Source organism: Aedes aegypti, chromosome 2 (assembly GCF_002204515.2).
Source record: "Aedes aegypti strain LVP_AGWG chromosome 2, AaegL5.0 Primary Assembly, whole genome shotgun sequence".
Taxonomy (NCBI): domain Eukaryota; kingdom Metazoa; phylum Arthropoda; class Insecta; order Diptera; family Culicidae; genus Aedes; species Aedes aegypti.
In genome coordinates, this window is record NC_035108.1 from 95,916,718 (window position 1) to 95,943,912 (window position 27,195).

The following is a 27,195-nucleotide window of genomic DNA, read 5'->3' on the forward strand; positions in this document are numbered from 1 at the left end:
TGCCTATTAGTTTGAGAGCCACTGCTCTGAGATATGGAAAAATCTCGCAATCATTTTTTACGATATGCCAACTGACTACCGGGTTTTCCATTGACTGTGGAAATAGTTGCGCTGTTGCCTTATGATAAGAATGTGTAAGCTTCGGTAGCATCATGCCTCTGCCGTGGCGGCGTTGGGGACGATAGTTAACAAGACATGAAGCAGCTGAAGATTATCTGCCGTTCTCGACTTCGGTTCGTTCTGCTGGGGCATGAGATGGAACTTCTCAGTAGTCATGGCAAGACGTGGCGATACACAACATGCCGTTATGGTTATTTGGTTAAATCTGTTCTAGATTGCGGCTCGATTGGTTCGAAAATTGAGTCGCGCGCTTTGAGACTTGAGCCGGTTGGGAATTAGGTCTCTTTTACTGGGTTATGTGTGTTTATGATGAGATTTAAGGAATTTGAATAAGATGAGGCCGTTTATGGAGGGGATTCAGGATTATGGTTTGAAGGATTTCGTAGATGACAATCATGACATGTTTGTATTTCTTTATGCTGACATTCGTAACCTCGATATATATTAACTTTTACATCGATAACTTTTAAGCTCCATTTTTTTTTTTACTTTTAGGCTTCATTTTTTGCAGCCTGAATTGTAAACATATTCTATGGACTAAAACAAGATTTTTCTAGTTTCATTTTTCATTCCTTCACGGATTTAATCGAGAATCCTTCCAGGTATGCTCCCAGAGATTCCTCCAATAATTTCTCTATGGATGCTTCTTGAAACATGTATATATTAAGAATTCTTCCATGGACACCATGAACGAAAATATAAATTTAGTTACGCTATATCGAGGAATCACTGTATACATGTTCATTCTGCTATCTGGAGCCCAGATTGCCGTAGCGGTAAACGCGCAGCTATTTAGCAAGACCAAGCTGAGGGTCGTGGGTTCGAATCACACCGGTCGAGGATCTTTTCGGGTTGGAAATTTTCTCGACTTCCCAGGGCATAAAGTATCTTTGTACCTGCCACACGATATACGCATGCAAAAATGGTCATTGGCACAGTAAGCTCTCAGTTAATAACTGTGGAAGTGCTCATAAGAACACTAAGCTGAGAAGCAGGCTCTGTCCCAGTGGGGACGTAATGCCAGAAAGAAGAATGTTCATTCTTTATCATTGCGATATATTTAAAGAATTTGAAATATAAACATCATTAACATACCAGTGAATCAAATTATCATCATTATAGACGAAAAACAAAAAACAAAGCAAGCTCGCTCACAACCGTTTGTCGCAACTGTTGCGGATAAGGACACAATCAAAAGCAAAATTGTCATGACAATCATAGAGCGCAACATTGTTGCAACCTCTTCAACTCGCGATTAATCAGTTATTTTAAACTCAAAACCAAATTTGTTTTATGGATGCTGTTTGATAATGTGTCAATGTTTACCAACACGGAAAAAGTTCTCGAAAATTGCAATGAGAAGCCCAGAAAATCGCTGCGCACGTGGTGATCGATCTTTGTCATATTCTGTTCAAGTGATGATAAACTCATGTTGCGGGATGAAATTGTTGCAACAAGAATAGGAGGTAATAATTTATTTGTTGCTGCGTGTTGGATGACAATTGATTCACTGTAACATACACATCCCATCAAAGTTAATCTGTTGGAAATGCCTGTTCGGTTTCTTCCCTATGATCTATAATAACATTTCTTCCATTGTGGTAAAACTGGTGGACGGGGAACCCTTCGGTAATCCATCTGCTTCCGCCAAATCAGGTTCATTCAATAATTTACTTATCGAAGTTGATTGATTGTAAACATGACATATCGTGCGTTAACGAGTGGCGTGCGAGTCGTCTTCGGTGACAGACAGCCAGTGATGGGGCTCCCCCAAGCATAGTGTTTTCTATCCCCAAGGGGAGATATGGAACGACAGTGTTGTTCGTCAAGAAAGCATAGGATAAGGCAGGCAAATGGTGAGCGGTGGGTGGGGAGTAAGAAAAATGAAATCCAATGTCACACGTCATCAGCGCTGTTTTGGGGTACAATCATGTATTTTCAGCTGATTGAATTTGGTAATTTGGGTCTACAGGGCTTGATAATCGCGTGATGTGCCCCGAAGCATATAGATACTGGCATAGTATCTTTAACTTTTACATTGCTGGTTGACGACATTAAAATGTTCATGATGCTCTAACTTCGTCATCATTTGATCGATTTTGTTGACATTTAATAGTAACATCGATGTTCAGAACAAATTTTCTCAACGCTAGCTCAAAGACGATGTAGGTTTATACAGAAATTACTATGGAGAAATTTTGAAAAATGTTTCAAACACGTTAGTACTGGAATGTAAGTACAAACTTATCATACCATAGTGAAGACTCATTCTTCAAACCATAATAAATACATTTGCCGAAGAGAGCAATTCAATCCGGCGGATAGGAGAAGAGATATTCATGAGTGTTTGTTTGATATTATTTAGCTTCATATGGGATTATTGCCCTGCAAACATCTATAAAAATCCCATATAAAATTAGCTGAAAAAGGATTTGTTTCTTCAGCAACACCCTTCATTAAGGGTTGAAGAATGAGTTTGCACTATGGGACGATAAGTCTGTACTTACATTACAGTGATAACGTTTTATGAGCATTTTTCAAAATTTCTCCATAGTGATTTCCATATAAACCAACATCGTCTTTGGAGCCACCTTTAAATCACCACCTAGAAAGTTGATAATTTCACAGAACACTATTTTTATGGTAAGGATGGTGAAGAAGATATGTGAGATTGTATTTTCAAGTTTTTTTTTAAATTTTGAATCGCCCTAATGTACGCCCAATATTGAAATCTCCGTGTTTGGCCGATGAGCCAACAGGTAGCGGTAGTGCTCCGTCCACAAATTACGTAACGCTTTATGGGGAGGCGGGGGAGTAGGCTCAATCGTTACGGCCCATACATTTTTTTATATTGTCCGTAGCGTAACGGAGAGGGGGGAGGTGATAAAAAATTCTCAATTTAAGCGTCATGTAATAAATGGATGTCGTCTACCAAATTTAACTAGAAACAATTGAACGACAGCTGAGAAATCGCAATGTGCGTAAAGTGGATGGCAGCATTTAATAGTAGACCTGACTGTAAAGTTGAGCGTTATAAGAGACCCAGGGCTTATAGGATTTCATCAATTTGGAGATGTTGTTGAATATCTCGTTTGTGTTTAGAGATAGCATAATACTGTTTTGGGAGAAGCTTCAGTGCTAAGTGCGATCTACCTGTAAGAGTTGAGTATCATCTTTTAGGTGAGAACTTGGCCGGTAGAGGCGTTTTTCCGGCTTGCACTATAGGGATAAGAATGCAATCTTTGCAACATATGATATAACTAGATCATGATTAGTGTCTTCGGAAAAGCTGTTCAGTAACTCAAGGGCTGACATGCGGTGGTCATTCTGATACGGAATTTCGCCACCAGGCGGCGCTAGTGAGCATGCAACATTTGTTTTGTGGATAGCTCAGTAGCCTCTTCACTTAGAAAGATGGAGTTTTCGGCAAAGTTGTACAGTAGCTCAAGGTAGGGACGTTCCGATATATCGAATCATTTTGACTAACCGATTCCTTTTTGCTGTTCGTGAATGTTCACTTTGATGTTTTTGCATCATGCAACATTTTCTACCAATAGATCAATGCATAAGGATTATCATAGTGATAAAAAAATGTTGAAAAACATTATTCTACTTTTGGTTTTTCGTATGACTTTCTTCCTATATTTTTTTTTTAGTTTTGATATATCGAATGAAAAAAATATCTAAAAAATTCCAAAACACAAAGTTCTATATTGTTGCGTAGGTGTTAATTATTTTAATGTTTTTTAACGATTATGATGATCATTATTCATTACCGTAAAATGGGGTGTTAAGGGATGAAAAAAAAATCGACTCGAATTTCAAGCAACTTTCAGTATGTCGATAATTGAACAAAGGACAGCCCTACCTCTCTCTCGTCGAGTATATCAAATACAAGGTACAATTATGAGGATCATATGAAAGATTTCTGAGATAATCATGAAAATGTGTGATTTTTGACAGAAATGCAAAATGGGGTGTTAAGAAATTTGAGTTCCGTAAATAAAACCATACTTTGCCAACAACAAAACATAATATGTTTGGTCAATAACTTTGATGCATTAAATCAATTTCATAAGCTATGTTCAACCATAATCAGATAATAAATCAATATTATTGAACTTGAAACTCCTGCAAACGCAAACCGTTTTATTTTAACTAGTAAATATTTCATAGTTATTAATCCTATTTAGAAACTATCAATACATCGTAAAATTGTCTTGAAATGATTTTTATACTTGAATGCAACAGGATCATAACCTTTATGTTTGCAGTTTACGAATCCTATAAGCTCTGCAGAGCAACTGTATAAATAAAGGTAATTTGAACAAGATTTTAGTTTTAATAGGGGGAATGCAACACCCAGTGACATGGTCGAAAAAATACTGAAGAAGAAAAATAATAACGGAAATCTAACGCTCACTCTATAACACAATGCGTTTAGTGCTAGACGAGGCCGCGAAGTTTCTCAAAAAGAGTTCAGAAATGACAGAGTCTATATACAGGGAATTACTCGAAGAGGCTTCTTTGAATGATTGTTCTTCTTCGTCTTCGAAAATATCCCCTATTTTTGCTGGTCTGCTCAATAGGGAGACAGACAGTTTGACAGTTCGATAGGTAGATTTGGTCTCACTCTTCGCACAACTCGTCATTTATAGACTTTGAGAAATGACAAAATATTATTATTATTTACCACTTCATAGGATTACCACTAAAAAGATCAATGGCTTCAAAACCATTTCCAAATAAAAGAATCATTCAAACTTTCCAAACATTTTACCAGTGTGATCGAACAAGTTTTGGAAATTGTATCGAGAAAAATCCCATATTTACTTTAATACGTTGTTATCAAGATTATCTTACCAGTTTTACCGATTTTCGAGATTAAACATTTTTGTGATATTCAGTAACAAACAAAATAGACCCCGCAACTTTTACAATGCAGTTTTGCTTCTCGGAACAAGCCAAAAGTATATTGGAATATATTACGGCATAAATCGAATGAGTTTTTTTATCTTGGAAAAAATAGGAAAGTTAATCCTGTAACACCCCACTTATTTTCAAAAAGAGACTTTTTCCACAAGAAATATATAAAATCGAAATAAAGATAACATTTTCAAAAGTTTTTGTCTGCGTTGTTATCTCAATTAAATATACTTATGTTCTTAGATACTCACATATTTTTCTTAATATTGTTCCATAGTTTTATAGCTAAATGTATTTCGCCTATAAAATTCGAACAAAAATGTTTTCATTCGTTTTCAATATCTAGACTGCACAATACTTTATTTTAATAGACATCCCCTATCACACAATGCAGCTCACAATCCTCCGAACAAATGATGGAAAAGTTCAATCCCTTAAAACCCCACGAGTCCTTAACACCCCATTTTACGGTACTTTATTGGATTAAAATATTAGTTCAGCCAAACATATCGATTTAAGAAGTCACGAGCAGAAAAAAGAAACTTGTTGATGAAACTGATTCGATATCCGCCCCTAGCTCAAGGCTTAACATTATTTGAGCCAAGAGATTCGGGATTCCCACCAGGTGGCGCTTGTGAGCATGGAACTTTTGTTAGTTAGTGGATAGTTCAATAGCCTAACCACTTAGGCAAAGTTATTCAGTAGCTCAAGGACTAAGATTATTTGAGCCAAATAGTTCGAGATTTTGTCTCCATGTGGCGCTAGTGAGCATGGAACCTTTGTTTTGCGGATATCTCAGTCTGACCACTTAGAATAGTGACATCTTCGGTAGACTAGCGCCGCCTGGTGGCAAAATCCCGAATCTCTTGGCTCAAATAATGTTAGCCCTCGTACTACTGGAAAACTTTGTCGAAGACGCCATCTTTCTAAGTGGTCAGGATACTGAGCTATCCGCAAATCAAAAGTTGCACGCCACATAGTGGCGTAATTCCGTGCAAGAATGATCACCGTATATCAGCGCTTGAGCTACTGAACAATTCTTCCGAAGACACCAACCTCCAAAACATCTGGATCTAGAGATATCATATGTAACATAGTTTGCATTATTATCCCTCAAGGTTGATATTAGCGCATTTGCTGAAAAGGCTGTAGTGTCCTGGGGAGGAACCGGCATATGCAAAATGGTTCAATCAGCCGAATTGCAACAGAAGCAATTCCAGCGCAATTTCGTCGCTCGAAACACTTTACAAGACTGGCGTGTCATTCGTCTCTTCCCGTTTGCTTAGGTTTTCCTTGTTACTCAAACTATTTTCCCTTCTGCTTAGTTTATATTTTCTCTAGTACCCCTCTCAATCCCTACATTCTCCTCCTGATCTACTCTTATAATAATAAGATCATTTTTTCTATTTACTTTCAATGAAAAAATTAATTCATATTATTTTTCATTCATCTCTTGCTTTCCTTGAGTTTTTTCATACTAAAAATAACATAGGGTCGATGTACCAATAGCCGCATAGCTAAGAACAAAAATTCGTATAAAATCGAAAAATAATGCTAGCGTCATTATTTTTACATCATCTGATAGCTTTTTATCTTGGTTTTGTGGGAAAAATATAAAACCTACGAAAACTCAAATGTTTGTATTTATTATCGCGTGTGCCACTATAGGAATACATGTGCCTATAGTAGCACTATTTCTAATTTCTGTTCCTATAGTAGCACTAGCATCACGGCGTCGGCAAAATACTTATCAAAACCGTATTTTTACAAAACTTTTATATTTTTCCTACAAAGTGTGGATCTTAAGCTTTCGTTTGATGTAAAAAAAGTTATTAATTCATCATTTATTTCGTATAATAAAAAATAGTTTCTCTCAGTAGTGCTACTATAGGAACAATAGGTTTACTATAGGCGCAAGGTAGCTCAAATTTTAAGCAAAAATATTTTTTTCAATCATTTTTTGAGCAAAATCAAGATGTAAATCAATGGTACTTAGATAAATAGGTCCTAACCTTCATGTCAAAAAATGTTTTGAAAAGATTTATAGCAAAACGGCCGTGAAAAGTCACTAGTGCGACTATAGGGGACTGTCCACTAAGGGAACACCAACCCTACATATTTTCCAAAAATGTTGTTTGTTTCAACACAATCATCATCTTCGTCCACATCATCATTCCTCATTCCTCATTACTCGCTTCTCACTTCTAATTCTTTATTCCTTATTCCTCATTCCTCACTCTTCACACCTCACTCTTCATTCCTCATTTTTCACTTCTCACTCCTCATTCCTCATTCCTCACTACTCATCCCTCATATTTTATTCCTCATTTCTTACGCCTCATTCCTCATTCTTCACTCTTCATTCCTCACTTCTCAAATCTATCTCTCCATACCTCATTCCTCTTTCTACATTCCCTATAACTTACTCCTCACTCCTCATTCTTCAATCCCCATTCCTAACTCCTCAATCCACAGACATCACTCCTCATTCCTCATTCTTTTTTCCTCATTCCTCACATCTCACTCTTTATCCCTCACACTAAACACAGTACGGTGAATTTCACCGTAATCTTAACAGCTGAACAGTTCAGTGAAATAATTCACCGTATTCCGTCGGAATTTATCGAATTACGGTGATTTTTTACCGAATACTGTAAAAAATTACCGTACTCCGTTAAGTTATTTCACCAAACTGTTCAGCTGTTGAGATTTCACAGGAATAAAAATAGTTTAAGTGTGCTCATTCCTCGTTCTTCACTCCTCACTCCTCATTCTTCATTTTTCATTCTTCATTTCTTACTTTTCATTGCTCATTCTTCACTCCTCATTTCTCACTTTTCATTCACCATCTCTCATTTCTCATTCCTTATTCTTCACCCCTCATTCCTCAATTCTCACTCGTCACTTCTCATTCCTCACTTATCACTCCTCATTTCTCATTCTTCATTCCTTACTCATCATTCCTTATTCCTCACTCTTCATTCCTCATTCCTCACTCCACATTATTCATTACTAGTATGTAATGAGTGAATGAATAATGTTCTTTTCTCATTCATTCCTAACTCCTCACTTCTCATTTTCAATTCTCACTCCTCATTACTCACTCCTCACTTCTCATTTCACGCTCCTCTTTTCTCATTCATTATTCATCATTCCTCAGTCCTCATTCTTCATTCCTCATCTCTCATTCCTAATTTCTTACTCCTCATTCCTCATTCTTCACTTCTTCACAGAGCCTGCTTCTTAGATTAGTGTTCTTATGAGCACTTCCACAGTTATTAACTGAGAGCTTTCTATGCCAAAGTTGCCATTCTCGCATTCGTATATCGTGTGGCAGGTACGATTATACTCTATGCCCAGGGAAGTCAAGGAAATTTCCATTACGAAAAGATCCTGGACCGACCGGGAATCGAACCCAGACACCTTCAGCATGACTTTGCTTGGTAGCCGCGGACTTTAACCACTCGGCAAGGAAGGCCCCTAGAGTGGGATGTATTAATTACCATTCAAATATTTTTTAAACCTGTACTGGTTGAATGTTTATCGAATAAGGTAATCGAAATTTTGTCAAAATATTTAAGGAAACCGTTTTTTTTTTAATCAAAAGGTGAAGTTTCTGATTCTGGGATGAAGTTGATCAATTACTGGGATTGGTTTTCAGATATAAAGAGATATGCTACTTGCTAAATTTGGGTTCATTGAATCTGAATCAACTTTTGAACGTCCCACAACTTGTTAATAAACCGGTTATTTTTCGAAATGTATTATAAGGGGTCATGCACAAATTACGTCACGCTCCAAGGGGGGGAGGAGGTCAAGCCAAGCATGACAAGCCTTACTAAATTTTCGGAGGACTCATACAAAAAACGTGACAAAAGGGGGGGGGGGGCGGTGTATCGAAAAAGTTGGAATTTATCGTGACATAATTTGTGTACCATCCCTAAAGGGGACCACAATAAAGCATAAAAGTTGTCAATTTTCTTGGAAAATGGCAACCTGCTACAAAAGGAACAAGTTTTTTCAGCGTAACAGTTCATCAAACATTTCATTTACATATTTGTTAATAGTATTATCTCCTGAATGGCTCTCTTGTCACTTTGTACATAAGGGCACGGGTAACTTCTCCAAACTGATCGACTACAACCTTAATTATAGTCCAAGTTGTGCTACACTTTCAGAACCTTATTTGAACTGAACAATCCCATTTACTTGAACTCTTCGTTCCACATTTTAATTGAATAAGAATACAAACTGAACTCGTGCAAATTCATATTGGTTCTCGTGTGTTAAAGTATTAATGAAAATTTTCTTATGAGCAGTGATGGAAAGTGGCGAAGGCTTCATCTGAACTGGAACAAAAACAAAACCAAACGCTCCCGAGCGTCAGAGCGCTGGCTTACTCGCATCTGTCGACTCCCGAGTAACTGAAGCAAAAAGTGATTCGCGAACGTGTTCGGAGCTGCTCAGAGTCATATTGCGCTTTTGGGAAAAAAAAGCTGCTTACCCTCCGAGATTTATGGTTTTCAAGGGCTTTTGACTACAAACTAGTAGTTTACTATCGATATGATGGTTATACAATTAATTTGTCTGTCAAAACCATAATAAATCACGCCTTGCTCGGTTACTCGCGAGTAAACGCTCGCGAACTTGTTGCTACTTCTTTTGACATGTTCTCCCGAGCAGACGGGTGCGGGCTTACTCACACCTAGCCAGATCCCGAGTCTGTGATGTTTGTTATGCGTTGGTATACACTCGTGAGCTGCTTCGTGATGCGAACTTTTCCAGCACTGCTTATGAGACGACCTCACCAACGTCTGAGAGTAGAAGCACTCTCTGGGTTATAGTAACGCCCCCCTAAAAAAAATCGACTAAGAAGCACAAATTTTACGACGACAGGGCTGCTTTTTTGCCTTCTCATAGTCCTGCTTTGCAGCTAGGACTGATTGTCGTAATTTCAGCAGACTTGTTTTCAAGTCCTGGCTGATATTGCTTTTGCTCTTAACAATCTCGATGATAACATTGAGCTGCTCAACGGCCACCTGCATTTTCGAGAGGTACTTCCTACTGCGACCCTACTAAGGTAATAGAATGTCGCCACTGTCAACGCATATTATCCAATACATACATGTACCTTCTTATGCAGCCCACAGACGCTCAGACGGTTTGACCAACATTGACTCCGCCCCCAAGTTGGTCAAACCGACTCATGTTGATACAACCGTTTGACCGACTGTCAAGGTTGGTTGCAGCAACACGATGTTTCTTCGCATGTTTTTAGACTTGTCAATATGTGATTATAATTTTTTTCGGATGCTGTGGCTGTGAGGGAGAATCTTTTCGCGATTTTCTGGCAATAATCGTAGAAAAGAAGAGAAGAATACTCAACATTTAAGTACCGGAAAAAATAAATATTTAAGAGGAATTGCAATTATAATTCGTACGAAATATTCCAGCAAAATTCAGAAACCATGACGGGTCTCTTTCGGGAAGTATTCTGAGCAGTCATTGATATGGGAATGGCCGAGGGATTTTTTTTCAAACATTCTATCCAGAATCTTTAAGTCGTTTCCTCTAGTTATTCTGCTTTGAAGTTTTCTCAGGAATCAATTAGCTATACTAAGGATTCCACCAAAAGCTCTTCCTGGGATTCTACCACGAATTTTATCAGTAATTCCTTTAGAAATTTATCCACAGATTCAACCAGAAATTTCTCCGGGGAATATTATTCAGGCATACCTTCAGGTGGAATTTTTCCAAGGATTCCTTTAGAGGTTCCTGTACAATTTATTTATTGTGGATTTCAAAAGATCTGTCCAAAACAATCCCAAGGAATTTCTTCAGGGCTAACTTCAAGGCTGCCTCCTAGAATTCCTCCAGATTGTTATAACAATTTTTTCAAAGATTTTTTTCAGAAATTTCTCTAGAAGTTAGTTCCAAGGATTCTATCACGCGTTACCCAGGAATCGCATCACGAATTCTATCAGATACTTCTCAAGAAATTTCTCAAAAAAAAATTCATCACCAGAAATTCTCCCAAGGATTTCACCAGGGCTTGCTCCTAAGACACCTCCTCAAATTCCTCAAAGAGATACATCAGAAAATCCACCAGGAATTTCTAAAGCAATTCTTTCTAGCAATTTTTCAACAGATTTCTCCAGGGATCTATATAAATACTTCCCAAGCGATTTCTCCAGTGGTTCATCCAATGCTTCCTTGAATAATTCCACCAAAAAATTCTCCAAAGATTCATTTAAGAATTCCTCCAGCGAAACTTCGAGCATTTCTATACAGATACCACCCACAATTTATCCAAGGCTTCATCAAGTTCCTCCAGGCATTCCACCAACAATTCCTCTAAGAATTCCATCAAAAAGCCTTCAAAGATTTCAAGAGAAATACTGCAAAAAAATCATCAAAACATGATCAGCAGGAATTCCTTTAGAGATTCCACATGTAATTTTTTGAGAGGATCCCCCAGGTTAGCTTTCGGTATTCATCTAGAGTGAATCTTCAATGAATTCTTTTATAAATTCCACCAGTGTTTCCTCCAAAGATTCTTCCTTGTATCTTTGAAGAGACCCAACGAGACATTCGTCCTGGGATTTCTGCAGGAATTACTTCAATAATCTAATATAAATTTCTCCGAGGATTCCTAAAGGACTTTATCCATCAATTCCATCCAGTATTTCTTGAAGGATTTTTTCCAAGGAATCTACCAGGAGTTACCTTAGAGAATCCTTCAGAAACTCCTTCAGGGATTGCTTTAAAAGTTCTTCCAGAAATATACTAAGGAATCTCTCCAGAAAAGTCTCTAGGAATTGATCTATGGATTTCTATGGTGATACCTCCAAGAATTTCTAGAGATATATCTCCATGGATTTTTTTTCAGAAATGAAAAAAATATCTTTTAGAACTGTTTTAGGGATTCATCCTGAGGCATTTAGAGAAATGTGTTGTTGGAAACTCTGAGTAAATATCAGTTAACTCTCTGGAGGAATTTATGATAATCCTAAAACACAATCCTAATAACACCTTTGAAGTATTTTATGGTTGAATTACTGGTGAAACTCTGGTAGATTTTTCTGGTGATAATTCTAGCGAAACTCTGGTGATATTCCCAGTGTTAACGCTAGAAGAACTCCTTGTGAAATCCCTTAAAAACTTCTCTCGCGAAAAATTACAGGTGATATAATTAGGGAAAATACTGTAGAAGTACCTGAAGGAATTACTAGTGGAATCTTTATAAGAAATTGTGATCAAATCGCATAAGAAATTCGTTATTGGATAATTGGAGTTCATCTTGGTGGCATTCACGAAGGAACCTCCCAGAGGAATTCCTGTTTTGAATCCCAGGAGGAAATCCTCTGGAGGAAGTCCTAATAGAATCTCGGAAGAAATGCTAGCTGGAGTCTCTTGGTGGAATTTCTGGAGAAACTCCTGATGAAATCCTCAGAAGAACTCTAATGGTAGCCCTAAAGGTACTTCTAATAGATTCCCTATTGGAATTCCTGATAGAATCCCTGGAGGAACTCCTGATGGAATCCTTGGAGAAATATAAAGATATTGTTGGAGGATATATAGAGGAACTTCTGATAGAATCTCTTGAGGAATTTCGGGTGAAATCTCAGAAGAAACTCTTTATGGCATCCCTGGAGGAACTCCTGATGAAATCCTTGGAGGAAATCCTAAATATATTGTTGAAGGAGTTCCTGATGGAATCAATGGAGGAATTTCTAAAGAAATTCATAAAATAACTAGTGATGGAATCTCTAGAGAAACCCCTGATAGAATATCTGGAAGGAATTCCAGGTGGAAACTCTGAAGGAACTGCTGATGGAATCGCTGGAGAAATTCCAGTCTAGAATCTCTGGAAGAATTTTTTATGGAACTCCTGTAAGAATCCCTTATGATATCCCTAGAAGGAGTCCTAATAAAATTCCTCAAGGAATTCCTGATAAGATCTCTGGAGGAATTCCTGATTGAATCTTTGGAGGCAATCCAGGTGGAATCTCTGAAAGAACTCCGGAGGAACTCCTGATGCAATCCCCAGAAAGAAGCCCTAAGGTATTCCAGATAGTATCCCTATAGGAACTCCTGATGGAATCCTTGGAAGAACTCCTATCTATAGATATTCGTGAAGGAACTCCTAATCAATGAGGGGACTCCTGATAAAATCCCTGGAAGAATTCCTGATAAGTTTCCGGATAGAACTCCTGATAGAATCCCTAGAGGAACTCCTGATATTTCTAGAAGAAACATTGATTAGATTCCTCGAGGAACATCTGACTTAATCTCTTTAAGAATTCCTGGTGAAATTTCAGAAGGAACTCTTGATGGAATCCCTGGAGGATCAAAACGCATTTTGATTTTCCACTCCTGGTGAAATCTCCAAAAGCCCTAAAGGTACTCCCGATAGAATCACTACAGGAGCTCCTGATGAAATCCCTGGGAGAACTCCTGAAGGAATCCTTGGAAGAATTTGTAGAGATATTCTTGAAGGAACTCTGGATGGAACCATTGGAGGAATTTCTGTTAAAATCCCGAGAAGATGGAATCCCTAGAGCAACGACGGACAGAGTCCATAAAGGAATTCCAGGTGGAATCTCTGAAATATATCCCAGGAGAAACTTTTGATGAAATCCCTAGTTCAGTTCCAGGTGCAATCCCTGAAAGAACACCTGTTCGAATCTCTGGAGGAATTTCAGATGGAATCCCTGAAGAATTCCTGATGGAATCCCTAGACGAACATCTGATGAAACCCCCAGAAGAATTCTTGATGGAATTCCTAGAGGAACTTCCGATGGAATCCGGAGAGGATCTTCCGATGGAATCCCTAGAGCTAGTCCTGATAAAAACCCTGAAGGAACTGCTGAATGAAACCTTCGTGAAATTTATGACTGAATCTTTAGAAGTTCTCCTGATGGAATGTCTGGATGAAATCGTGTTTAACTCCCTAGAATAACTCCTAATTCTAGAGGCCTTCCTTAGCCGAGTGATCAGAGTCCGCGGCTACAAAGCAAAACCTTGCTGAAGGTTTCTGGTTTAAATTTCCGGTCCAGGATCTTTTCGTAATGGAAATTTCCTTGACTTCCCTGGGCATAGAGTATCATCGTACCGAAAATGGCAACTTTGGCAAAAAAAAGCTCTCAGTTAAAAACTGTGGAAATGCACATTGAACTCTAAGCTGAAAAGCAGGCTCTGTCCCAGTGAGGACGTAACTCCAAGAAGAAGAAAAACTCCTGATTCTCAGAGGAATCACTGATGGAATCCCTGTAGGAACTCCTGATAGAATCCCATGAGGAATTCCAGGTGAACTTTCGGAAGGAATTTATAAAGGAATTCTTACAGGAATTTGTTGTTAAATCACTGGACAAAATATTGATTAAATTTCTGGAAGAACACCTGGTGGAATCATGAAGCAGTTTTGGAAGAATTCCTAAAGATATTACAAGAGGATTACCTGGAGAAATTCCTGGTAAAATTCCTGATTGAATCCCTGTAGTCAAATTCAGGTACAATTCATGGTTTGATTTTTTTGAATCACAGGTGAAATTGCCGATGGATTCATTGAAGATATTTCTGGAGAAATTGGTTGAGGAATAATTAAAGAATCCTTGGTGAATTTGCTAAAGAAAACGGTTATATATAGAAACAACTCAAGAGCGTGCATTTGATAGATCACTATGGCACCGACGCTGCGTAAATTCACGCATTTTGACTTTCCACCCATCTGCATCGGCAGTTCCTGGGACGTCGAAGCTTCAATTTGACATGATGACGTCGGTGTTCGTGCAACATCCCTACAAACGGTACGATCGGTTCGTCGAACATTTGGCTCCGCCCACGGGTGGTTTGAGCAAAATCAAACTCGTTTGATTTTGGCCGACCGATTCGTCAACCGTCAAATTGGTTTCACAAACTGTCAAATTGGTTCGTCAAACAGCATCACACACGGTCAAACATAGCACCAACATGAGCATCAACCTGGGGGGGCGGAGTCAATGTTGGTCAAACCGTCTGAGCGTCTGTGGGGTGCATTAGTCGTGCGCTGCCAGTATACATAATTTGGGCTGTACTGGCGTTGGTCCAAATGTGCTCGAAACACTCCTACTTGTAGTTCCATGCCTTGTCCGTTTGTGTCGCGATCCATATGCCAGAATCAGGATCTTACTGGTATCAATCCTGATGTGCCGGTTGGCACTCCTGTTAGTTTGGGGCTAGGGTGCTTTGGTACTTTAAGCGGCACCGGTCGCTTTGACAGAGTTGCATCCGGTTTTTATGAAGCTTCATCAGAGCCCACTGCGAACTCCACCACATCCTGGGCAATACCCCAACTCGCAGAGATACAGGGGAGGGGGGTTCATTAGACCCCTGGACTTTCGTCACTGCTGCCTCGGTTGATTTTACCTCGTAACGCACCACGTTAAGGTGATGTACCTGTGTTATGGGTCTAGACAAAAACGTGTACCGCAGTGCTATGGAAAAAATGGCTGAATCTTTTCTGCTGGATTTTTGATATCACTATACAATTCAACAGTCGCTTACCGTGAGGAACAAAGTATTATCTCGGGCCTCTAACTGATCAGAGTTATTCATCAACAAAGGATTCCTAACGCGGTCCCTGTCTGTTGAACAGGATATGAACTGCTGTTCTTAGCATATATGTCTCGTGGTTTATAAGATTCACATTAGACAGGTAGTAGAGGACACGCGTACTTTGTACGAAATTTTTAGCAATACAACCTCTCTGTGATTAGGGCGTACTCCAAACTATGTCTTTTTTTGTACATTAGGCGTCTGAGACAATCCATCTTGAAGCCAGCTAAAAAATCCGTTTTCTAACCATTATACTTTTCTTCTCTCCCTCAGCGTAACTCGCAGCAACGTAATCTCAAGACAACCATATTGACCAACTTCCTGAAAAAGATGGCATTCACCGGGTCGCTCAGGAAAACCCTCTTCGGACTCCTGCTGGTGATGATATTCCTGGTGATGCTGCTCTACTGGAACGAGAACCAGAGCCCCATAAAACCGGCCGGGTCGGCGATGCTGTTTGCCAGAATTTTCCACCGGGAAGGAGTCGTCGGCGGTAGCGAAGGAAGTGAGGCGCTTGTAGCGTTGCCACCGCCCAAAGTGAAGTAAGTTCACGATATTGTTTTACGGTGAACCTGTGAGTGACCAATCGATCAAGTTTTCAGCTTGAAATGCTGTCTGATTTTCTGAATTTGTACTCTAGAAGAGTTGAGCTGTGGTCTTTGATTCTAGAGCACAAATCTAGAGAATCTGAAAATCATTCGTGCTAAAAATTTAATCGATTGGTCACCACCAGCGAGCAAACGGTTGTGTCTGGTTCTCTAGACAGGGTGACCAGCGCACCGGGAAATCGGGAAAACCGGGAAAAAGCCGGGAATTTCGAATCACCGGGAGAAAACCGGGAAATATACGGGAATTTCAATTAGTACCGGGAAAATTTTGCATTTTGCATGTTTTAACCAGCACGATCTATACCAGTGCTTCCCAAACTTTTTCAACTTTCGCCCCCTTGAGGCCCCCTAATATGTGATTCACATATTTTAATTAAGCGCTGTACGAACATTTCCTTCACTCGCATATCCATAGAATCATAATACAATAACTTTTATGTACATCTATATAAACAAAAATGGAGTGGTGTTTGTATGTCACAAAATGGCTTCCGAACGAATCAACCGATTTAAATGATTATTTTTCCGTTTTGTTCGTCAAGTGTTCCGACGTGTTTGTGTGTATAAAAATCCCAGGATATTCACCGGGAAAGTCGGAAAATCGAACGTGAACGGAACTGTTATTTTGTATGGGACGATCAAATACGTATTGTAATAGCCTTCTTGATGGCAAGACGAAGTTTGCCGGGCTCACTAGTTTAAAAATATTTTATTAAATATCGATAACCCAAGTTATTATGAATGATTTATTGGACTGTAATTTATAATATCGATTTTAACAATATCTTGCGTGCATTACAGGCTACTGAATCAGTCATTCCATCATCTGCCGTTTCTAAAAAATTCAAATTGTGTACAATAAATGTTTGATGTTTCTGGGAACGCATTTTTATCCAATCCAAATACCCTGAAACATATATGAAAATCCAGAATGTTTTTTCAACTCATTGTTCAATGCAATTTTTCTAACACCAAGAAAACTCGATTTTTTTTTGGAAGTTCTGAAAGTTCAAATCTGACGCATCTCTGAAAATTCTTCAAATGTATTTTTAAAACACTTTTCAAAAATACATTTGAAGAAATTTCGTCTTTAGAATCGTTGGAACCGGATCTTTGTTTGCTAAATTTTTCAAAATTTGTTTCTAAAATGATTTGTACCATAATAACTAATGAAAAAGAGTGCAACCGGAACATCAAAATGGGCACATTAGATTTTTTTGTCCGTTCTAAAAACTCATAATATTGATAAACTTAAATGCGTCACACAATCATCAAGTGTTGTCTATCATAATTTGAAAATGATCATGATTAGAGATATAACGGTTTAAGGTAATATAGTCCTGGAAATAGTTAAGTTTGGAATTGATTAACCATCAGATAAGTGTCCTCCAAAGGTTATGAGTAATTATTTTCAAATGCTCCCGTGTTAGCTTTTTAGCCTTCTTTCTAGATTTTTCGCCCCCCCAAATTCTGTTTTACAAATTTTTGCCCACTTGAACCTGAAAATCGCCCCAGGGGGGTGAATTTGCCCACTTTGGGAATCACTGATCTATACTTTAGTGGATTTTTACTAAAGTTTTTGAATTCGAATCCCAAGTTAGTCAATAAAGCCAAGAACATATTCTTTATTTTTTTCAGAAATAATTGCCCTGGGAAAATGTTCTAGATTTGTGGGGATAAAACATAACAAAAAAATATATGCTGATGACCATGGAACGAAATGTTGAACAATTGATACATTCATTTTTATGTCTACCAAACCTGTGACCGTTTAAAATTTAAACTATGATTCATTCAAAGAATGATTCGATCCCATAATATAAACAAGGGTCAATCTTTTTTAACACTGAACTTTTTCATAACAAATTTTACCAAATGACCATCGTAAAATATCGTTTCATAGATCAAACTGAAATTTAGCAGAATCAGTATAAACCCAGAAAATTTGAATGCGCAGCAAAATATCTGATTTCCGTCTACCCCTAATAGAAATGCTTTGGTTTAAACAAAAAACTCGTACTTAAAAGTCGTTTGAAATAGTAAAAAAAAATCGCAATAATGTTCCTTAGCATATCATTAAACCGGGAATATTTTTGAAATATCGGGAAAAAACCGGGAGAAAACCGGGAATTTGAAATTGACTTTTCACTGGCCACCCTGTCTAGATTTGTGCTCTTGAAAATTCGAGGTTTGCCTTCTATTAATCTTTACCTTAAAGAGTCAAGACATGCATATCTGGAATCACATTTTAATAGAACTTAAATGAACCTAAAATTTTCTTCCCGTGTGCTTACTTTATGGTGTAACCTTCCTGACGATCCTTGGTTTAATATATTCTATTGATAAAAGCTTGGGAAAAAAAATGTTAGGATTTTTTGATGAAACAATACTGGATCCTGAACTGATCAACTAGCTTGGAGGTGGTCAATCTGGGTACAGACCTTACAAAATCCCTCCAGAGTCAATCCGGGTTGCGTTACTAATATTGATTCATGTAAATTTGACTGTAATACTCGATTTTTTCTAAATCATGAATTAATAAAGGGTTACTTCCAGAAATTCCTAAGACAATTTACCCAAGAACTTCTACGGAGTATGTTTTGAGAGTTCTTTAGGATTTGCTCGAAAAATAATCAACATATTCTTCCACAAATACTCGGCTGTCGCCTTCAGCACCACTTTATGATTCGTATACCTACTCGGTACACGATGCGACCAGTCTTGCGTCAATCCAGGAATTGTTTCAACGATTCTTTCGGAGTCTCTTGAGAGTTCTCCATGGATATTTCTGTAATTTGTCAAGAAATATTTCCAGGAATGCTTAATTTATTTTATCCAAGAACATCTACAGAGCAGTATAAATTCTGTAGTAATGATGTCATTCATTGTTGAATTATGGGTAGGATAATCTTTGAATGTCCTACCCAGTTTTTTTGGGTTTGTAGGGCATGTCCTGATGCGATTGTCTAAAAAGTTATACCATATGCTAAGACCCTGTGAAAAAAAAATTTAAGGTTCATTCAAGTTCAATAATAATGAGGTTCCAGGTATGCATTCAGGAGTAATTTCACTGCTCTCATTTCTTTCCAGCTCACCAGAAAAAGCCTGGACGTACAAGTGCGTCAATAACCGGTGCGTCCGACAGCACTACATTGAGCCGAGTGATCCGGAGAGCGCGTTCGGGGGCAGCACTACGGGGAAACGAGTCCCGTTCCTGACCTGCACGATGACCTGCGGGCCGATCAACATTTGGCCACAGCCGACGGGGAAGGCTTCAATTGGCAGTAAGGCTTCCCGCTTCCGCCTGTCCGATGTGCACTTCAATGTGAAAACCGCCCACAAACCTGTGGAGGATCTGCTGTGGGACGCCTTTCGGGTGTTCAAAGAAGAGCTCCGAGCGGTTTTGGTGGCACGGGGTGCTGGAGCAGATGAGGCAGATAGTTCGACCGTTACCGAGAACGGAGACGCAGCTCGGGGGAAGGGTCAGCAGGACGTTGGTGCTAAAGTGGAAGGATCTGCGGCTAAAATTAGGTTCTATAAGGCGGTGGACGACAGTCGGTACGATGTGGATCGGTTCGATGTGCGAATAAACGTACTTAAATCACCGGAAATTCACCTCACCATGCAAACTGATGAGGGCTACAACATGACGGTTGGACGTAAGTTAATTTTTTATGTGATATTGTTTTCTCTATAAGGGGATGGTTTATAAATGACGTAGCCAGTGGCGATTCCTAAACCTCAAACCTACCTGTTCCGCGAATAGAAATTCTTGACTTCATGCAACCAATTTGCATCTTTCAAGTGAAGATTTGCTAGAAAGGAAGATTCCAGTCATTTACTATTTGCTTTATGATCTCAATTTGTCAAAAAAGACATTTTTAGATGTGTAGAACAGGTAAAAAGTGAGGTTACGAGTCGCCTCTAGACGTAGCATTTTTGAGTGATTTTAAACCCTCTCCCCATCGTAGCATTTGGTCACAAATATCGACACCCATTGAATAATACGCGACCCAAAGAACACTTCCTCCCCCTCCGTTTTTTAACAATATGGCTGTCAATGTCATTTGAAATCACTGAAATGTAAAAACGTTCAATACTGATAAGTTTTTTTTAGGTTTGGTTTTTGTGGATGGTTTAGCATGAATAAAACTTTGCTGGGACATAAAACGATAAAAATAAAATTGTTTAAATTCTTGATAAACGTAAATCAATAGAAGTTCAAGAGTGATTTAACTGATTCCATCGCTGGTAGCAGGTCTAGATTCCGAGATTTGGTCATTTTATTTCGAATCGAAGGTCCCTAAGCCTTTTTTTTTACAGAAATGATCTTTTTTTACTGAAATGATCCTCAAAATAGTTATTTGTGCAACAAGTTGCAAAATGATGATTTTTTTAGCACGAGTTGTACATTTATCCAACAAAGTGGGCTTCATAACCGTGCTATTAGTGTCACCGAGGCATTTAGGCGCATCGTGCTAAGGAGTGTGGACCCGATTCCCGCCTCAGGCCGAAAGCTTTTCGTGAGGATTTTTTTCCAACTGTGCCACTGGGCGTTGCATGCTAGTCCGTTGTCTAGTGTGGTGCTTCCTTCAAAGGGCAAATAGCCCACTGGAAGCATTAACGTGTAGTGTCTTAAAAAAAAAAAAAAAAGAATTCGCTGAGTTGGATAAACAAAACAAGGGCCAAAAAAATCGAGTTTTGCAACGAGTTGCATACAACATTTTTTGCTATTACAAAAAATGCCGTTTCAGCTGGATGAACTCTAAAAGTACAAACAAACATTTCAAAAGAACCCACATGGACAGAACCCCATGCGTAGTTTCAATTCAGTATTTTTCAATCACGTAGGCTGTGATACAGTAGTACCCATGGATGTCACAATTTTTCTCGTTCCCATCGGTATCATGCAGATCTATATTCCCTATCCAGCTTTTTACGCTGGCTATAAAATTGCGAGGGGTGAATCGATTTTGACATGTCTTGCGTACACATTTTATAGCATGATCTTAGTAGGCAATGCCTTCATAATGAGCCTTTGTACGTGCTATAATTTTTTTTGTTCTTTTGACTTTTACTGTGCGCCGTGTGTTGGTGCTGTCTCGCTCTCTCTGACTGGTTACTTGAAAATAGGGCGCACAGTAAAAGTCAAACATTTTACATAGGCATACATAGGCTCATGTTGATCGAACTGTCAATAATTTTCACTTTATTTGTTTTGGAGTTCTGATTTTCTTGTACCTATTAAAAAATCAAATAAGGCTGATACAAATATTAATTTTCTTTTATGTCACCCCCCCTTCAAAAATCCGAAAATTTTGAAGGGGAGAAAAAAAAAGATTCGTAATTTTTTTGACATCAGTTAGGTTTTTTCAATTTACAAAGTAAAAAACAAGTAAAATAATGATCCAGAGGACGATTAAAAACAGTTTAACAACTATCATTAACAATAAAAAATTCGAATAATTAACTTTTTTTTCATTTTTATTTTTTTGCTCCTTATTTATTTTTATCCCCCCCCCCTCGTACCTTCCAAGTGGTCTCGGACATAAAAGAAATTTAATATTTGTATCAGCCTAAATTAAAGATTAATTTTTTTATCAGTAACTGCACAACATAACAATATTCAAAAACCGCAAAGCTTACTGCGACCCAGCTATAAGAATTAAAGTGTAGGCAAAGAATGTCAGAAGGGGATGATTTAAAGTTTATAGCAAGCTAGCGTAAAAAGCTGGATTAGAGGAAAGGGCAGGCAAGCATGGAAAACATTCACTCGAATATTGCATTTCTCTCGCTCACATCCACAAGCGGTCAAGAGCGAGATTGCCGTTTCTCCGACCAAGCTGAGTATTTCAATTACCAATACGCTTTCTTCTTGTTCGCCGAGCGACAAGTTAGACAAAAACGGCAACAGAATGATTCACTACCGACTCCTTCCCAGTAAACACACGATTGTATATAAAAGGATATAAGAGTACAAATGTGGAGGCGATATACGTACCATTTGCATGCAGCCTAATGGCGTATGAACGTATATCGCCTCCACTTCTGTACTCTTATACGCTATCGTATACGAGTTTGTGTTTACTGGGTTGTGCCGAAGGCATCCGATTGCTGTAGCGAATGATTCTTTACATTCCGATTCCGCACGAGTGGCATTCGTATTTGAGAGCTGAAGAGCGTTCACTGACTGGTAATACACAAGGCGAAATGATTCAGTGAACGCAGAATCTGTACATGTCGCAGGAAGCTTTCAGTGATCGAATGGCGAACGCGTTCTTTCGTGTCTCCAATTTAAGAGAGGATAGGTGCTCTCTCCGCTCCGTATATCTTTTCATTTTCGGTTTACCTCAATCGTTTACGATTCGTCGGGATTGCGCTCACCCTAGTAGCGTTCGGCAGTCATTGAACATTCGGTGGCAGCAGATACTTTGCAGATATTTTATCGGTAGCGTTCGGGTGAGTGAGTGAATTTTCCCATGCTTGAGGGCAGGTAAGACAGCACAGACAGTAGCTGACTACAAATGCTGAACAGTTCGATCCCACATCAGAATCGCCAGCCTGTGTAGGAACCAGATTGCACAACACAACAAAGTGCTACTTTTCAGCACCGAAAAGAGTACTAAAAAGTAGTACTTTTCATCACATTTTCTTTCGGTAGGAAAAATAGGCCGTTATGTGCTGATCAACTTCTCAATGAAAAGTTGATTGATTTGCAATATAATTGCAAAAAGTCACTTTTTCTGTTTATAGTGATTTCTGGCACAAAAATACTATATATTCTAAAGAAACCTTCAGTGATTCTTACGCAACTATTCCACAGGTTTTTCCGGAATTCCTTCTTAGATTTCTTGAGGAAATGCTTCAGCAATTTTTTAATTGACTGCTCCGGAAATTTTGTCTAGAGTACAGTTCAGGGATACCTCAAGAAATTCCTATAGAGTTTCGTCCACCAATTCTCCCACGAATTGATTTTTGCTGGGACATAAAACTACAGAAAATTTCTCAGCGATTTCGGCGATTTCTCTACAATTTACTCAAAAAATCCTTGAGTGTTCCAAACACTGCTAAGCAAGTTATTTCCACAGAGATTACTGTGCGAATTGATTAACAATAATAAGGTCTTGATAATAAAGATAATAATAATAATAAGCCTAGAATTACCAAGGAGTTTTCCAGTTGCAACTCTAGAGGATCTCCCAAAGATTCCTTCAAGAGTGCTCACAAAAATTCACATTGAAAATTTTATAAAGGAATTCGTCCACGATTTTTTCAAGATCGATGTTTGTTTGACGTCATTTGAGCTTACGGTAGTCCAACAAGGAAATGAATGCTCGGCTGCCATTCTATTTGTGATAGTTCTCACAGCACACAAAGAAAATTTTGTCAACATTGCACTACTACCAAGGCTGGTTCATTGTACTAAGAGTAAGGTTATCTGACTTGGCAAAAGTGGCTAGGGGGCCATCTTTAATTTGCTGGCCGTTTTGTTTACAAACATTACTGCCTGGCCTGGATAACGCTCAAACTGAAACTAACCGTGCTGCCAATAGTGCGAACGAAATAGTTAAAAAGAGAAATAAAAGTAGAGTACGCTACGCCAGATGCGGCTGCATTATAATAATTTCTGACATATTTTTTTTCTCCAACCAATCAGAAGTCATTACTGCCTGGCCCGCAAGATGCTGAAACTAAAACTAACCGTTCTTCCATAAGTGTGGACGCAATTGTAGAAAAGAGAGAAAGAAGTATAGTTTCTCCAACCAATCAGAAGTCAATTGTCCGACTACCTGTCTCAGATGTTTGTAAACAAAACGGCCATCCCTTCCTCCTTACCCTTCCTGGTTTTCTCCACAAAGTGAGCATAATGTATCACCTTAGGAGGAGCTGGACCCGCTTTGACTACTACCTACTTGCCTTTTCACATGGCGTTTCAAATCAGCAGATCTGGAAGCTCTTCTGTGAAAATGACAGGCCAGTGATAGCACCGGTCCTCCACCGATGTAAACAAAATGCATAGACGGGCCTGTCACATGAAAAGGCCTATAATCATGTGAACCGAGCATTCTTGTTTGCAATTTCACTTACAAGATGCAAGAAAGCATGCAATAAGCATGCGGGGACCCAGATAGCCGTAGCGGTAAACGCGCAGCTATTCAGCAAGACCAAGCTTAGGGTCGTGGGTTCGAATCCCACCGGTCGAGGGTCTTTTCGGGTTGGAAATTTTCTCGACTTCCCTGGGCATAGAGTATTTCGTACCTGCCACACGATATACACATACAAAAATGGTCATTGGCATAGTAGGCTCTCAGTTAATAACTGTGGAAGTGCTCATTAGAACACTAAGCTGAGAAGCAGGCTCTGTCCCAGTGGGAACGTAACGCCAGAAAGAAGAAGAAGAAGAAGGCTCAACGTGACAAGCCTTAAACATTTTTGGTGGTTTCATTGGGGTTTTCCATTAACCACGTGAGTATTTTTTTCTTAGATTTTCAGACCCTCCTCCCCCCTTGTGGTCTTCTGTCCATACAACAATTTTGAAATTTGTGTGGGCTGTGGTCATTGGTCAGATCCCATCTCCCCCATAAATGGCTTATGGACGACCCCATACATAATAGAGGGAGGTAAGGGGTCGAAAAATTAGTATAATTCTAATTTGATGTCCGTTATTATTAATGCTATTTCATCTAGAGAATTTAAGATATCTTCAGGAATGGGATGCGACACAAATCTGTTTCGGTGCGTCTTGATAAGTTGATTTGGTGAACAACTTTTAAATTAGACTTAAGATACTTTAACTTAAAGACTTCTTTAGTCCAATGTGCGATATTCAATAACAACATATTTTAGCTTATCATACTTTTAGATTATTATTAGGTTATTACTTACTTACTTATTTGGCTTTACATCAATTATCTTGATAAAGCCTCGCCAACAATATTTCGCCAATTCCCTCGGTTCATGGCCGCTTCTCTCCATCCTCGACTGTGACCCACGCTCTCCAGGTCCTGGTGTACCTGATCAATCCACCTAGCTCGCTGCGCCCCACGCCTTCTTGTTCCGACCGGATTCGTGGCGAACACCATCTTTACAGGGTTGTTGTCCGGCATTCTTGCAACATGCCCTGCCCAGCGTATCCTTCCAGCTTTAGCTACCTTCACGATACTGGGTTCGCCGTAGAGTTGAGCGAGCTCGTGGTTCATCCTTCGCCGCCACACGCCGTTCTCCTGCACGCCGCCGAAGATCGTCCTTAGCACTCGGCGTTCGAAAACCCCAAGAGCTTGCAAGTCCTCCTCGAGCATAGTCCACGCCTCATGCCCATAGAGGACTACCGGTCTTATGAGCGTTTTGTACATCGTGCATTTGGTGCGGGGGTGAATCTTTCTTGACCGCAGTTTCTTCTGGAGCCCATAGTAGGCACGACTTCCGCTGATGATGCGCCTTCGTATTTCCCGACTAACATTGTTGTCAGCCGTCAACAAGGATCCGAGGTAGACGAACTCGTCCACCACCTCGAAGGTATCCCCGTCTATCGTAACACTGCTTCCTAGGCGGGTCCTGTCGCGCTCAGTTCCGCCAACCAGCATGTACTTTGTTTTCGACGCATTCACCATTAGCCCGACTCTTGTTGCTTCGCGTTTCAGGCGGGTGAACAAATCTGCCACCGTTTCAAATTTTCTCCCAATAATATCCATGTCGTCCGCGAAGCAAACAAATTGTCCGGATCTCGTGAAAATCGTGCCTCGACTGTTAAGTCCGGCTCTCCGCATGACACCTTCAAGCGCAATATTGAACAACAGGCACGAAAGTCCATCGCCCTGTCGTAGTCCCCGCCGAGACTCGAACGAACTGGAGTGTTCGCCCGAGATCTTCACGCAGTTTTGCACACCGTCCATCGTTGCTCTGATCAATCTTGTGAGCTTCCCGGGAAAGCTGTTCTCGTCCATGATTTTCCATATCCTGTCCAGCACACCTCCTGCAGCGCTACGATGTCGAAACCGCGGGTCTTCAGTACATCGGAGAGTATGCGAGTACTTCCAATGAAGTTGAGAGATTTGCAGTTCCACGTACCGAGTTTCCAATCGCTAGTCCATTTTCGTCGCTGTGGTCTTTGCCGATTGTTCCGGTCCGTATTCTCTCGTTGACGTTCCTGTGCTGATGTGTTTTTACGGTTGGCTTGCAGGGCCTGACACCAACCCCCTAGATTTCCGGAGGACCATTCCCCCTAAATGTTCGGAGGGCCATAGTGCGCAGTTTAGCTTAGAGTCCTTCTCTGGCACTCGGACGATGATCAGCCGCCCCTGACATGGGGAACAGACGCTGTTGTGAGCCGCTCCTAACGTGGAGTACAGACGCTCCAGGTTTGCAACAGCAAACCCCCCCTTCCCTGTCAGCATACGACCAAAGTTCCCACCGGGGGTTGGTTACCCGATCTTCCCCAAGGTTACTCGTACCCCGGCCAGTACCACGAGGAGGTAGGGATAGGAGTTGCTGGGCAAGAGGCTAAGGACCGCACAAAGGGGTCTATTTTATTCCTGCAGGTACGCGAGGTACCAATGGTACGCCATGCCCAGCCATTTACCGCGCCTTATTAGGTTATTATTGGCCACAAAAACTTACTCGCAGCTTGCATACTAAAATATAAATTTAGGGGTAATAATTATCGTTATGGTTCCATTCGACATAAATCTATATGAGATACTTGGAAGACTTGTTTCTCTTTTTTTAATGCGGCTGTAACTCAATAGGTAAACCATAAAAATTTGACAAGACATAGGCTCTCAAATACACATGTTTTGCAAGATTATACATTAAGAAATAGTTCTAAATTGCGTTTAAAATCCTCACAATTTTGTGTTCTCTATGTCTTATGAGACATTTTGAAAATTAGGTGACACTTGATCCCCTTCTGAACGCTTGTACTTAAATAAGAGCTTTTGTATTCGGA

General features: G+C 39.5%; 1 protein-coding gene across 5 annotated transcripts in view; it reads left to right on the forward strand.

The window, feature by feature from the left end:
- The window catches only part of LOC5574903 (probable beta-hexosaminidase fdl), a 205,845-nt gene that overhangs the window by 160,409 nt on the left and 18,241 nt on the right, over window positions 1–27,195 (forward strand). For all 5 annotated transcript variants that reach the window (XM_021841583.1, XM_021841584.1, XM_021841585.1 and 2 more), the window contains 2 exons: window positions 15,916–16,184; window positions 19,341–19,909. In XM_021841583.1, the coding sequence (XP_021697275.1) occupies window positions 15,916–16,184; window positions 19,341–19,909 (838 nt within the window). The remainder of the gene's footprint in view (window positions 1–15,915; window positions 16,185–19,340; window positions 19,910–27,195) is intronic.